Source organism: Akebia trifoliata, chromosome 11 (assembly GCF_017979445.1).
Source record: "Akebia trifoliata isolate Shusen 1 chromosome 11, ASM1797944v1, whole genome shotgun sequence".
Classification (NCBI taxonomy): domain Eukaryota; kingdom Viridiplantae; phylum Streptophyta; class Magnoliopsida; order Ranunculales; family Lardizabalaceae; genus Akebia; species Akebia trifoliata.
In genome coordinates this window covers 25,264,816-25,280,093 of record NC_141385.1, presented here as the reverse complement: position 1 = coordinate 25,280,093, position 15,278 = coordinate 25,264,816, and the positions used below count along the sequence as shown (strand labels likewise).

The window sequence follows — 15,278 nt, the reverse complement described above, 5'->3', positions numbered from 1 at the left end:
GACTCGAACCAAAGTGAGAGAGAGGCAATCAAGAGTCGAGACCGACTGAAATAAAAGATTGAACTAAAATTAGAGTTTAATTCTAAAAAAATTAAAGTGAATCGCTAAGTCCAAGTCTTTTAAACTGAAATTAAACGATATATTCGCATGAAATCTGTCCAAAACGTGGTTGAGATCAGAGCTGAAGTATCCTAACCTCAACCAATAAAATCCTAAAAAACCTGCCTCTTGGTGCGGAAGCTCAAATGAGTCAATCCCGTCATGATATTAAAAACCTAAAAAAATGAAATCTATGGTTTAAGGATCAATTGCTATACCGTAAAATTGAATCAACACTACAGAACTAGGGTTTTGATTTAAATCGAACCAAAATATAAAACCAAAACTATACTATCAAACGTGGTTAAAGTTTTGATATCAGATCGAAAACTTAGAACCAAACTCACTGAAAATTATACAGAGAGAAAGAGGGAGATCGAGAGTTTGATCTGAAGAAATAACAAATAAAAAAACCAAAATCATTGAGTGAGACTAAGAGCTCAACAGTTCATGAGCGGGAAAAAAACACAAACAAACCTGATGAACAGCGTTATGGATCCAACTTGAATAAATAGAGTCGAAAGAGAGCGCGAGTTTGTTTATTTAAGGAGAGATGAATACAGGGAATCCGAGAATCAAACCAGATCGAAGAGTAAAAGAGAGAGCATATCGAAGAGAAAATCAAACCAATTCGTTTTCGTCTGGGGAGAACGGGTTTTTTGAAAGAGCGACTATTGGCACCCCAGCTTTTACTTAATTTTTATTTTTAAATTAGAGAAATTACTTAAAGAACCCTCGTGGTGGGATTTATTTCTAAATAATCCTTATGTTTTTTGCGCGGTTGCTTGATAGTCCAATTAGTAAAGTTTTTATTTCTTAGGATATGTTTGATTGCATGGAAAGTGACTTTTCATGGAATTTGAAATCCATTAAAAAATAGTGGTGAAAAATAGGTAGGGTTGGAAAATCAAATTTCCTTGTTTGATTTTACTTGAAAAAAATCATGAAAAAAAAATAAGAGAAATGTAAAACCCCGAATTTTTTATTCGTATCTCGAGAAAAAATAAATAGTGAAATTTTGATAAAATCCTAAAAGTGGGACTTAGGGTAAAACTGTCGGACCTTGTTCTAATCATTTTTAATAAAATCTGATCTTACCATTGGATTCGAAATAATTGAAAAATATACTTTAGCTTGTAAGCACGCTCAACTGCGAGTTCGAATAGAAATGTTACAAAATCCTCGATTATCAAGTCGGACCAGTCTAAAATAGTAACTTTGTGCTAGAGCAAGAATTATTAAGATTTGATTACACCATTGGGTTCATAACGAAAAATTATTGAACATGGACTATTTATTTGTCATTTTTGGAGATCAGGAATTCGAATTATCGTCAAAAACGAAAACAACGTCAATTTTAGGGGTCGTCTCAGGCCAAAAATATAAATTTTTGTTAGAGATAGAATTTATAGAAATTGACTATACCATTATATCCGGAATGAAAAATTAGATAAAATAGAGTATTCATTTGTCAGTTTTGGAGTCCGGATGGTCAAGTTATCGTCGATCAAAACAATAGGCAAAATACCGATTTCATCCCAAATTTTATATAAATAAAATTTTGAACTTTTTTTTTAATTCTTCGTCTTCTCCAACCTGTCCAAAATAGCCAACGAAATTTTAAAAAGAATTTTTTTTTTAACTTTAACCTCAGATTCATGACAAACGACTCGTCGTCGTCGACTGATAATAGATGGGAGAAACGTCCACAGCCGTGTTTTCTACAAAACCCACCCAACCTCTTTCCATTTCACTTTCTTTTTCACCTCGTAAAAATTAGTTGTATTTATATACGGGAGTTTCGAAACTTCGACCTCGGATTTCGCCTGTTTCGAGGTCAAACCGTCCTCCATCGCTGAAGGGAGAAAGGACGACGGCATCGAGATCTTCAAAATCATCAAGTCAAATTCAAAAATTAATCACTTTGAAATCTGATTCGTCTCAATTTCTGCGCCGATCGCCTTGATTTCCATGCACGTGTTTCAATTCCGTCGTCTAGATATTGTACGGAACTTTCAATTTCTATTAGTAATCATAAATTATGAAAATTGTATTTAGGATTTTATTAAAAATTTGTAGTGTGTTTCCAAAAATATAGAATTTTTTTTGTTATTTCAAATTCATCCTAGAATTTGCATGTTTGATATGTTTTATTGTATTTTATAGCAAATTATACGTGAGTAAGATATTTTACTGGGTTATTTCTGTTAGGTGGGTCTTGTGCACCACTCGGACCCCATTTTGATTTAAGTTTTGATAATTTTTTAATGTTATTGATAAAAATGAATTTTATAGTAGGAAAAATGATTTAATATTCAACGAACTCAAATTGAGTGGATGAATATCAGAAAATGGATATTTTGTTTGAAAGATTGAAAACGATAAAAATTGAAAAAAAGGAAAAAAGGGTATGAAACGGTAAAATGTCAGAGTCACACCCGAGGAGTGATGTCTGCATTTTACATTGTTGTATTGTATATAGGTTGGTGAACGGATATTCAAGGATAATGTTAATGGTTGCATGTTTATTTACTTTCTATTAGCACGAGGCGCTATTTACTTTTCTGTTCTGTTATTTATTTTAGGCCGGGTGGTGGTTACACTTGCATGATAGGAAACTAGATATCCATTCTCAACCTTGTATTATTTAATTTTTCTTTTTGTTTTCAAATGAAATATATATATATATATGTAGCTATTTTGTGAGCTGTTAAAGAGTTTGTGAATGCCTAAAAGGATAGTACGTCATATCATCTGGAGTGGTGTACTATCCTAGGATGTACAGTAGGGACCACTAAGCTTATATGTGGTATGGGACGCGTATGAGAGTGGAGTCACAACTAGAATCCATATTTATTCCTCTCTATATTTAGCAGTGAACTTGTAATGTAAAGGTGGTCGTATACGAATGATTTGTATATTTGGGAATCACATGCACGCTTGATAGGCATAGACGAAGATGATTACTTAGTGATCACTAATAATCTATACTAGTCGAACGTTTTGATACATCGAAAAGATACCCATTGCTTACGATCACGTCAAACGGCCAGCCTGAGCCGGATAAATGGTCAACTAAGCGTGGTAAGTACAGCGACATGCCACAAAATCATGAACTAAAAGCTAGAAAAGAATTGTAACATCATGTCTCGACTGGGAGCGATCCAGTCGTGAATCCCAACTCTCTAATTCCAATACTCCAACATAGTGTATTATGTATCTATTGCCTTATTTTGATATATAAAATAAAATGTATGTTTAATTTTTTCATTTGATCAATTAGATATGTATGTAAAGAAAATGTTATAGTGAGTACTGTTGATTGATGTAATGTCAGTTTTAAAATGTCTAGTTGCTCATCCTTGGCTACATGTACCAGTTTATCGTAGTTTCTTTTATAAAACTTTGTATTGTTAAAATGATTCAGTATGCTTATTTGTTCATATTAGAAATGGTTATTGACAGAAATTATTTATTTCCTTACTAGGTAACCATTGTTACCTCGGGATCTGACATGGGGATTTGTGTTAGCGTTTGGCAGGGTACCACAAGAAAAAAAAAGAAGAAAAAGATAGGAGAAGGAGGAAAAAGATGAAAAGAGGGGGAGAGGAAGTAGATGATGAGGAGGAAGAGGGAGGGGGAAGGATGTGGCGGTGGCGACGGCAACAGTGGTGACGAAAGTAAGTGAGGAAGAATAAGGGAGAACGTGGTAGCGATGAGGGCGATGGTGGAGGTAAATGAGTAAGAAGATGAGGGGAGAACATTGTGGTGGTGGCGGTGGAGGTGATGGATGGAGAAGAGAGAGAGAGAGAGAAAGAGAGAAAAGGTGGCCGAAGATGGTGATGACGGAGACGGCGACGGACGACAGCGATGGTGACGACGACGAGGTTAGTGTGATGGTGATAATAATGGTGGTGGTAGGGAAGAAGAAGATATGAGTGGGGAAGAATTGTGATGGAAAATATGGGTGGATTTCACTTTCCCACCTATATGGGTGGGAAAGTGAAATCCACGTTTTGGTGGACTTTTTAATTGGGGTGGAAAATGAATTTCCATTTCCATATACAATCAAACACTTGAAAAATATCATTTTCCAAAGAAATTGATTTTCCACCCTATTTTCCATGTGCAATCAAACATACCCTTAATGGTCTTTTTTGGGTGTTTTAATCTTTAATTGGGGTGTGATGAGTAAAATTGGGGGTGGCAAGAGAAAAACTATTTTTATTAAAGCTCTATTGTGACAACAACTTAAAATACTGTCACTATATATCATTATTAAAAACAAAATAAACACTTATTGCGACGGCAATTAACATGTTCGTCGTTAAATCCTATCGCTGTAGTTCAATTTTCGCTGTAACTTAATGTGATTCAAACCGAAAATCTGCAAAGTTTCTATGGTTTTTCTGAAAAACGGAAAAGAAGGAAAAAGGGAGAGAAAAAGAAGAAGAAGGAAGGAAGGAAGGAATAAAGAGAGGAATCAGAGTTAGGTCGCCAATCACCGGAGTTACACTTCGTCGGAGCCATTGTAAAATCCCTAGGGTTTTCTTTTTCGAGTCTTGGTGGTAGAGATACATTTTTGAAGTTTTTAATAGGATTAGAATTATACTAGGTCTCTTTTGGATATAGTCCATCTCTAACTAATTTTCAAGTTATTTAGATAATATTCAAGCGATTTTTTATTTGGATTCAATTTTTTTGAGTCACGGAGAATTAAATTATTAATTATTTGCCAACCCTTCTACTGGAGGGATTGTTAATTATATTTCAAGTGAACCTCATTTGAATAAATTAGCCGTCACTTGAAATTGGGCCCATGGTCTTAATTAATTGTGTTTATTTATTAAAATTTTAATTTGATTTATTAACATTTTATTTTACATTAATTTTGTAATACCTTTAAAATAAGAGTGATGTTAAATGGATGTTGGTTTTGGCCAACGCCCCTATCGCCTCTTTCTCTCTCCTGCCTATAGTTAAAAAAAGCAAACTTTTTTATTTGATCACCTTATGACATTCAAAAACATGATTCGATGCAATGGAGTTGTAGGTGACAAAATTATATGAACTTTAAAAAAAATAATAAAAAAAATAGTATTTTTCATCGTTGAATTTTATTTTAAATTTGGGTACTTGATAGCCGTTCATTTTCAACACCTTGGATCAAACTCGAAACACAATATTTTTTACTTTTTTTTTTTATTTTTAATATGAATATTTTTATGAAATCTAAAAGGCTATGTTGTTGGATTGTCAGTGTGATATTCAATGTGGCCCCAACGTCCCTTTTCAAGATTTGAAATCTAAAAAAATAAATATAGAGATAGAGATATACCAATTTCTGAATTTCCAAAAGAGTCATTTTGAATATTTATCGATTTAACAAACAAATTATTGCATGGCATCATTTTTAAATCATTGCACAAATATCACTTATCACAATCCTTCAATTTGAATAATTATACATTCCTAAACATGACAACTATCAAAATAATTTGAGTCACTCCAATCATTAAAAGAATTAAACAAAAAAAAAAAAAAAAAAATCAACTTAAGCATGGTGATCATGAGTTTCATAAATAAATAAAAAAACAATATGATTCCTAATCTTACTAATATAAGAAAAATAATGAGAAAGAATAAAAGAATAACAATTTCCTATACCTCAAGCTACATGATGATTATTATTCTAAAATAATTGAAAACACTAATATAATAATAAATCAATAAATAAATGAAAAAGAACGAAGCATAAGTAGAAAGGGAAGAGAAAACAAAATAAAAAGAATTAAAATTATGTTAGACTTACCTTGATGTCGGAACGGTGATTGGGTGTAGCTCCTTCCACTACGTGAAAACCGTGTAAATTGAAGTAAAAATTTGTTGGGCTTGGCCCGACGAATTTTGGAAACTCAAATTTGACGGCCACAGGCCCACGAATTTTAGAGAAAAATTTCCCTCTCTCTCTCATCTGTGTTTTGTTCCCTCTCTTATTCTCTCTGCGTTTTTCCATCTCTATCTCTATCTCTCTGGTTTGGGAGAAGTTCTCCTAATCTCTGTTTGGCTCCCTCGACCACATCTCTCTCTCTCTCTCTCTATATATATATATCCAATCGACATCTCGATCTCTTAATGCTGAAAATGATGAAGTGAAGATGAGGTATTTCCTTCTAAATCTCTCTCTCTCTCTCTCCGAAGAACGAACTCAAAGCTCCATTAGTCTGATTCGGTTGTTTTGCAAAGAAATCGATGGATCGTGAGTTAAAGGATCTTGCATAGAAATCAGTGAGTTTTTATCTCTCTCTCATACGTCAATTCTACCAAAAAATCTTCTTCTTCGATCTCTGAATAAAAAAGAATAGAAGAAACCCTAGAATCCTCCATTCAATCTTCTTTTTTTGTTGAAACTCGCCATTAAAGCACCAAATCTAAGGTAAATAGTGGTTATGATTGAGTTATGGTTGAAAAATGGTAGTTCTCCTTCGGTTACATTCGATCTGAAGGTTTTGATTTTAGAGATTTGTTTGAGGAGGCATCAAGGAGGCTCGGTTAATATTGTTCTATGGAGCAGCTATGGAAGAAAATTTAAGATCTATATTTTGATTTATAATTTGTGAAATTCTTATAAATTTGTGCTTTGGTTACAATGTGTAGAATTAAGAATTTTAAATGCTTAGAAATGCAAGAAATAATTATGTTTTCCCTTTTTCCTTCAAAGCTTTGTTGAATGATAGATCTTCTTTGTTTCCAATAGGGTTTAAGTGGGATGGACATAGTGGTTGCCTTGTCACTTGTGATACTTGAAATTTGAGCTCTTATTATCAATGTTGTTTATATATTTTTCTTTTCTTGCCAACGTTTAAGCATGAGAAGTATCCACTTTAGTGTTTTTTGGATTATTTTTCTTCAATCTAAATTCCTAGTACCTTGGAGTATGTTAGTTAGTGAAATTATGAAGGAAGTAAGCACAAAATTAGAATTATGACGATGTGTGGGTTTTAGAATAAGTAGAACCAAGATTGATTACGTGGATTGATTATGTTCAACATTGTCTTCATCGAATTCTAAATAGGTATGGTTTATCTTATAAAGTAATCAGTGTTTTAAAACTGGGAAACCTTGATTGGATTATTAGGATATTGCTTAATGTGTATATAGGATTTGGTGATTCATGATGAATTTTAATGTGGGATTTGATGATAATTTTTTGATGTTATGGCCATTAATTTTTCCAACAGATTCTGTGAATTTGTGGGTAGGGGAGAAACAATACTATCAATCAAAGACCTTGATAGGATTACTGGTTAGGTAACTTTTTATTTCAATTTTTTTATTTATTTTTAGGTTGAAATTCAGTTATTTATGGAATTGTTGATTGTCATGTTCTTTTTTGTTTGTGCATGCTTGTTGTTGTGTCGAGTATTTAAGTCATGTGATACATGAAGGAACACGGAGTCCATATTCTGACTAAAAAAGTAACCCTGGTTTCTAGTATTGGAAGCCGCATTTGAAGATTCAATTCAAATCAAGCATTCCATGAACATCAAGTATGGAAAAACAACAGTAATTATCTCTTGATGAGTTATCATTTCTTGGTGTTAAGGAGATCTCAATGCCTGGAATTTGTTTACTTGCTTTACCTTTTGTGTTGTGTCGCATTCTTCCAAATTGACATACTTTAGTTTTAAATAAATATGGATGTTATCTTTAGTGTTGTCAAATGCTTTTCCAAATGTATTTAGCTTGTAGAAATATTTAACTCTCTCCTAGGTTATTTTCTTTGGAAGTGCTAAGCCTAAAGCACAATCTATGTAGGTGCAGCTTTGAAAAAAACTGGAAGATGAGAAGGGCATCATTGTATCATTTGTAATAGGAAGGTCTCATTTATTTACATCTTATAGAAATATTTCTGGGAATTATTTAAAATTATATGCTTATCTCGTCATGGGATCTCCACAACTCTATGTTTACTAAGTCTTAAATATTATACTGCAGTGCAAATCGTGGAGACAGCTTTGATAGGGGCATTGACAGTGAAAATATGAAGACAAATGATTTCATTATTCTTGTATGTTCAACTGATCATTAAACTCTATTTTTGTTTGGTTTCTATGATATTCTACATGTGATGCACGTTGACGTTTATATTATTTTGCAAATCTTTTTAACATATATTTTAAGTATTTGGCCTTCCTAAAATGCTCGACTCTTAAAGAAGTTCTGAATACCTTTAGTTGTATTACTGTATCCATAGCATCACAGGATCCATTCAAAGTACTCACATCAAAACCACACCATGAAGGGTGCTCGTCTCTCTAGTCATTCCAACAACTCCATGTATCCACATCTCTCTTTCTCCCTTAACACTCACATCCAGTCACTCACTAAGCTTCCAGATTTCCACTATATGGCCTTAATGATACACTTGCTCACCCAATTTCTATTAGGCAACTAGTGGCTGTAGCTAGAGATGCTCACCTAATTTTTATGAATAATGATGAATGCATGTGATAAATCACACGTGACTGATATAGCAATGTCATAGAACAGTATATCTTTTTTCTTGTGTATCCAAAAAAAAAAAAGATCTATGAAGGATTATCTTATACCCCACGGCCAAAGCATTTTAGCCTTTCATTTTAGATCAATCTTAGAATTGTAGACATTCATATTCATAGATTTGGGTTTTGCTTTTCTTTCCTTTATTCTGTCGTAGTATTGGGCCCCCACAAAAGGCCACAGTTTAATAATGACTAAAAAGAACAAGAACTGCAGCTTTAAGAAGAATTAGAAGCCTCACTTGGAATGGGATGTTGGGAAGAGTTCTGGAGTTTCTCCATTCCTCCAGCGCAATGCTTTTTTCTTCCAGAAAGAAATGAAACATAGGGTTCTTAGACAGTCATATAATTCTGTGATATGCAAGAACTTTTGTTGCACAGTTTCTGATAATAAAAACTACTAAGCCAATTCATGGCCAGGCAATTGCATCCCTCATGTGCACTGTCAATTGCACACCTTGTGTCTACACACCTGGGATGCAAATATGCAATTGCCAATTTCACTGTAGCAAGTGTTGCGCAAGGAATAAGGGGCATGATGACTTGACGTCATCCTCACGTCTTTGGGAATAAAAACTACTATGAGAGTGAAGATGATTGTTAGTTTATGTACAAATGACAATTGGAATACTATTTCCATAGCTGTATAAGTCATGTATACTACAAATATACATATCCATTCATGACACTGAAAAAAATTGGTGGTTTATTGCCCTATCCTTCATATCAGCCAGTAAATAACTACGAAGACTAAAAAGGATGTTACATGAATGGACAAATTAGTATAATACCTCTATAAAAACACAGAGGGGACATACAACTTTCTACTTCTTGCTTGATTATGTATTTTATCTTTCCATATGAATGGGGGAACCCAATGAGGATGTGATGTTTGGTAGCTTGAACTTTAAACAAAATATTAGCCTGATTAGTAACTTTAAAATATTTTATTTTATTTTATTTTTGTTGATTGGAATATATTTCATCAAAGAGATTTCTATATACTAGGTTTCCAACAAGCATTATGCTCCTCAAAGGTGGGTGAGGGTGTGGTTGGCAGAATCAAAGGTGGTCTTGTGAGGAATGCAGGGTCGCGTGCCTGAATAATTGTTCTTGTATGGCTTACACTAGTCCGTATATTACTCGAGGAAGTATTGGCTGTGTGATCTGGTTCGGTGACCTTATTGATATAAAAAGATGAATTTTGCTGGACAAGATCTTTACATTCGAATGGCAGCTTTTGAACTAGGTATGGATGCGTTCTTGTTTTCTCTTAATCCCAATTGTTTTCTAATGTGACAGTGTTGGAGGAAATCTCTATCTCCAATTTTCTGCTTCAAAGCTTTCTAATTCTGAAGGTAAGAAGACAGGAAGGTTTAGTTGGGTTATAAGTATATTAAGTGTGTCAAATTCTCCTCACAACCATACCATATTATGGAAACTACCCAAGAAAGAATAAATGATATATGCAACTATTCTTCTCATTAGAGCTGTACCATATCCTTTGGTTATCTAAATTGTGGGATTGCATAAGAGATTTGAAAGCATGTACGATCATGGCCATATGACGACTTGAATCATCTCCATGTGGTCTAAATTTATAATTGTCTACTCCCCCTCAAACTGGGCTGCAGAGTTGGATAGAGAGGACTTGTTTGTCCCTCAATAGCTCAACTCGATATCGTGGGAGAGGTTTCGTTAGTGAACACTCTCATCACTACTCGACATAGTATTTGGTGGTCAAACGCAATATATGTGCCTTTGTGAAATGTTATTTTCCATTTTTATCCTGTTTGCATATTGAGCCTAGCAATCCTTTTTTTTCTTTTAATGGAGAGGTAATTGAAGGAATTCTAGAATAAACGAGGAAATCTCTCCAGCCATTTTAACATCCTCCTTTCTTTTTGACATTATTTGATGTGTGATGGTTATTCTTGGACTAACAAAGACTTAGTGTTTGGTTCAGGAAACAAGATTCCCTCATCAACTGAAGGAAAGAAGACTTCGGTTTCAGATTCGGGAAATAGGCATATATGGGCATTTGTTACAGTGCCCATTCTTATAACAATGTTTATCTCAATATCCTTCATGTGTCACGTATGGAGAAGAAAGCTCAAATCAAAAGGTAAGGATATCATTTTGGCAGCAAATGAAGAATCAATTTCCTTGCTTAGGAAGTAATGTCCATCTATTTGAAACAGAGAAGGAAACAAACCAGGATTTGTTATTGTTTGATTCGTCTATTGGCTCTAAAGCTACAACTAATGAACGCACTGATGTAAATAAATTTGGGAAAGGTGGGAACAACGCTGTAGAGTTGCCGTTATTCAGTATTGCAAGCATAGCTGCAGCTACAGATAACTTCTCTGCTACAAATAAGCTAGGAGAGGGTGGATTTGGTCAAGTTCATTTTGAGGGCATAGAAAAATATTGATACAAAGAAAAAACTGGGTGATGAAACAGATGTGTTTTTGAAGTTCAAGGATGTCGGAGGTGGTTTCAAAGAGGACTTAGTTAACGATGAAAGAGGCATGTTATATCTATATGAAGCTGCATATCTTGGTGTACAAGGAGAAGAAATACTGGATGAAGCCCTCATTTTCACTACTAGACACCTAACGACCATGATAACTCACCTAAGCTCTCCTCTTAAGGAGGAAGTCGAACATGCGCTATATTTACCATTTCACAGAGGTATGCCAAGACTAAAGGCAAGGCAATATATCTCTATCTATGAAGAAGAAACAACAAGGAATGATTCATTGCTAGAACTTGCAAAGTTGGATTTCAATCTATTACAATCTTTGCATCAGAGAGAGCTGAAGGATGTCTCAAGGTAATTAAATTCCATTAATTAGACAATAGACTATTCATCTTAGTTCCAAAAACAGTAAATTACCATTTTCAGAGCTAAAATATTTTGGTTTAAGTGTGATTTTTTTTTTTTCAATTTTATAAAACAATAAATATGTTTTTCGGTTTTTATTTCATGTAGATGGTTAAAAACAAAATTCCGCTTTATAAAACAGTAAATTTCTTTCCCTCTTTTAGCCAAAATGTTTTAATTATGAAAATGGTAATGTTCCCGTCTTTGGAAAAAATATGAATAGTCTATTGTATTGAGAATTTTTCGATTTTCAATGCATGTTTTTGTAGAATAGTCTAAATTATATATAAGTATTTTAAAATCATATCCAATACCTAAAAACTTTTATATATTTGGGTAAAACAGCTAATTTTCTGTTTGTAATGTTTGGGGTTCGTTGATATTTGCTTCATAGGTGGTGGAATGATGTCGACTTTAAATCGAAGGTACCTTTTGCAAGAGATAGATTGGTGGAGTGTTATTTTTGGATATTGGGGATTTATTTTGAGCCCCAATACTCCATGGTTAGAGTACATATGACCAAAATGATCTCAATTACAACTGTGATCGATGATGTTTACAACTTGTACGGTACCTTTGAAGAACTTCAATTATTTTCAGATGCAATTCAAAGGTTTGTAAATAAGTACTGATAATTATTTTTTTATTAAATGAAAACCAGAAATCTCTATTCGGGCTCAGAAATTTACCTAACCATTTAAAATCTTTAGGTGGGATCTTACAGCCGCAGATAAGCTACCAGAATACATGTCTGTGTGTTATCTAGCATTATTAGATATCTTCAAAGAACTTGAAGAAGAGATGATAAAGGAAGGAAGATCGTTGTGTGTGTACTATGCAAAGGAATCGGTATGGCATATATAATTCCACCTTACCTACCATTATTTATGCAGGAGGATTAAAAGTTTTTAAAAAATTACTTAATCGGAATTCTGTTATGATTTTAAAATATTTAGGTATCCAAATAAATTTATGTATCTGTGTAAAAAGTTTTGTAGTGAATTTACCTTTAGACTCCTTTGATTTTAAAATATTAACTGAATTCATTAATTTGAAATCACACACTACATAACCGTGGCTTTGCTTTCATCGAGTATTATAACCATGCATGTGCTGAATATTTGAGGCAAAAGATGTCAAACGCTAAATTCAAGCTAAATAATAGTGCTCCAATCGTGTGCTGGGCTGACCCTAAAATTGCAGACTCTGCTTCTACTTCACAGGTTTTTTTTCCTTTCGTTCTTTCTTTCATTGGTCTGAAAACAAGGGTTGCTAACCACTTAATGATCTCTCCACATGGATGTTAAAACGGTAGCTGTCAATGAAAGTGTTTGCTATTTATCAAACACTGACATCGAATTATTTTTTCAATTGGACGTCACTCTTGCTTTGGAGACTTGAGTGGGTTTTCCAACTAATTGAAAGATTTTTAGGAATGACAGGAAACATAATCTCATCTCCTGCTGATGCACTATACATTGGTCTTGGGACTCTTATGTGCCATCGGTCTACAGGTATGATAATTCCAACAGTTTGGATCCATATTTAGGCTTGGTAAGTATTTTAGGCCAGTAGGCAAGGGTTCTTGCATCAAACCAGACGGGTTCAAGCAAAGAAGTTAGTCTAGAAATGTAGGATTCATTTTGTTACTTGGAATCTGGGGTTTTAATAGGTAAGAGCTTATAGTTAGGGGATACTTGAAAAGAAGGAAAATTAACTTAGCTTGTTCACAGGAGCCAAAGTCGAAAGCGACAAAAGCTAATGGAATTGATGCCTACAAACTCTAATACACGGGAAAAGTTAGAAATAGAAATATTAAGTATAAAAGCAGGTATAAATTTAAAGGATAGTTGTAGGTATTAGTATAATAAGTGATTGGCTATTAGCTATTAATTTAATAGAAAGGAAAGAGAATTAACATGGTATTTATAAACCCCCGAGCTTTTGTGTTTATGAATTCTGGGTTGGTTTTTCAGGAGAAAATATTAGGCAACACTTCTAGGAAGAAATGGATGCATGATGTACGTTATTCTGTCTTTCATCTTGATTGTATTTATTTTTGCAGTGGCCGAATGGGCTAATGTTGCACTTATAGGTCTTGAAAATGGCGCTCCTTTTTCGTTATGCTTAACAGAAAAGCATTTCTCTAGAGTTGCATCTGCACGTGGGGAGAATGGCAGTGATTTATCTAAAGTGAGTTTCTAGTTACTGTTTTGGCTTTATCATAGTTGGATTGTAGTCTGCTTTCAAGTCTCATATATTTTAATAATCTGACTATTATCTTCTTCCTTTAATTGACTGTATCCAGTTAAGTAGTGTAATGAAATCTGAATATCGAATTGCTCTAAGGTCTTCACTTCGAAATGATTTTGCGGAAGGGGTCTGAGCAGTATTGATGGACAAGGACCAGGTTTTATTTTCGATCCCATAAAAATTATTGATGGTATCATAGGTGACTCTTTTATGCAAGTAATATTACTGCCTCTGCCACACTGGAAGCTGTTCATCCTCAGACCTGATGGGATTACAGGTTAAGGGCTGTCCTTTTTTCCTTATTTTGAAATGCTCTTAGAAAGGGGATTTCCTTGACCTGCTCATGTATTTCTATTGTTAGCTGTTTTGTACCCTTCTAAAGGCCTATAAGTAGAGACCATAGACTGGATTAAGGAGGTTTGACCACATTGATATACTTCTTAACAGAATTTAGTAGTGTTAGAATTAGAAACGAGAGATACTTTATCTCATTGGTTTTTAAGAAAAAATGCAGCACTGATTCTTATTCTTTTATTGGTTTTTTGTTTTATGCAAAGATCAAGATGCATTAGTAACTATAGGTGTTGATATTGCATTGAATGTGGTTGGAAATTTGTGCCATTTAAATCTTGTTCATTTGTAGGTGTTCTAGCGTGGAAATTATTGAGGTCTATTATTGGGTTGGCCGTGAGTTGAGTACCAATGCAGATTGTGTTTTTTGTTGCCACGATGGGAGAAGTTTGGTTAATGGGTGTGTTCTTGGCAGATTCTAATTGAAGACAAGGGGTATTTGAGTCTTTTCATGTTGCTAGTTGGGGTCTAGGTATGAAAGGCATCACGACCATTTGCTTTTGATTGTGTTTTATTTCCAAGCAACTATGTGACTCAATTTCATTTGTTAGTGCCCAATTGCTTGTATTAGAGCTTGTTTAATAATGAAATTTCAATTTATAATATGAATTTTGAGTTGTTTAGCTTAATTTGAAGTTTGTTTTATGATTTTTCTTTTGTTTTTTTATTTTTCTGATTTTTTTTTTATTATTTCGTTTATAGTGATTGGTGAATTAGAGGACCGTGCTATTATTTGTTAAACCTCCAAATTCGACGGTCATACTCTATGGAATTTTTTTTGTTTTTTTTGAAGTTAATTCACTAAACATTTGATAGTCCATGGCCGTCAAAAAAAAAATTCTACAAGAAAATATTTGACAGGCATATTTGACAGGAGGGTCCGTCAAATTTATCAAAATTTGACGGGTTAAGACCGTCAAATATGGGCTTTTTTTCATATAGTGTTCAGGCACAACTCGAGATGGCTTGCGAGTAAGGTAGTAAGGAAGATGAATGTGATGAGAGCATTGAAGAGTGATGGAGAGACGAGTTCATTGCTACTGTGGAAGGTTGTGAGAGACGTCGGGTTGCTGTCAAACGTGGGAAAGAGGAGCTATGGACTATGAGGGATGTGAAAGAAATGTGTC

At 34.0% G+C, this 15,278-nt stretch overlaps 1 protein-coding gene across 14 annotated transcripts; it reads left to right on the top strand.

Moving 5' to 3' along the window:
- The first annotated feature begins 5,933 nt into the window (after positions 1 to 5,933).
- Positions 5,934 to 14,756, top strand: LOC147391165 ((-)-germacrene D synthase-like). Of its 14 annotated transcripts, none has more exons than XR_015182579.1 (12): positions 5,934 to 6,387; positions 7,918 to 7,979; positions 8,098 to 8,170; positions 9,669 to 9,909; positions 10,627 to 10,785; positions 10,862 to 11,496; positions 11,942 to 12,160; positions 12,258 to 12,396; positions 13,524 to 13,568; positions 13,682 to 13,740; positions 13,897 to 14,077; positions 14,444 to 14,584. XR_015182579.1 is itself a non-coding variant. In XM_086457581.1 (12 exons), the coding sequence occupies exons 6-11, from the start codon at positions 11,192 to 11,194 to the stop codon at positions 13,931 to 13,933; spliced, it is 804 nt and encodes a 267-aa protein (XP_086313707.1). In that variant the 5' UTR covers positions 5,934 to 6,387; positions 7,918 to 7,979; positions 8,098 to 8,170; positions 9,669 to 9,909; positions 10,627 to 10,785; positions 10,862 to 11,191; the 3' UTR covers positions 13,934 to 13,957; positions 14,444 to 14,583. The 14 variants fall into 14 exon arrangements, 12 of the variants coding, with proteins under 12 accessions (XP_086313707.1, XP_086313706.1, XP_086313699.1 ...); XM_086457581.1 differs by having other exon boundaries at positions 13,897 to 13,957; positions 14,444 to 14,583; XR_015182580.1 differs by having other exon boundaries at positions 5,935 to 6,387; positions 13,856 to 13,957; positions 14,444 to 14,532.
- The last annotated feature ends 522 nt before the right edge of the window (positions 14,757 to 15,278 follow it).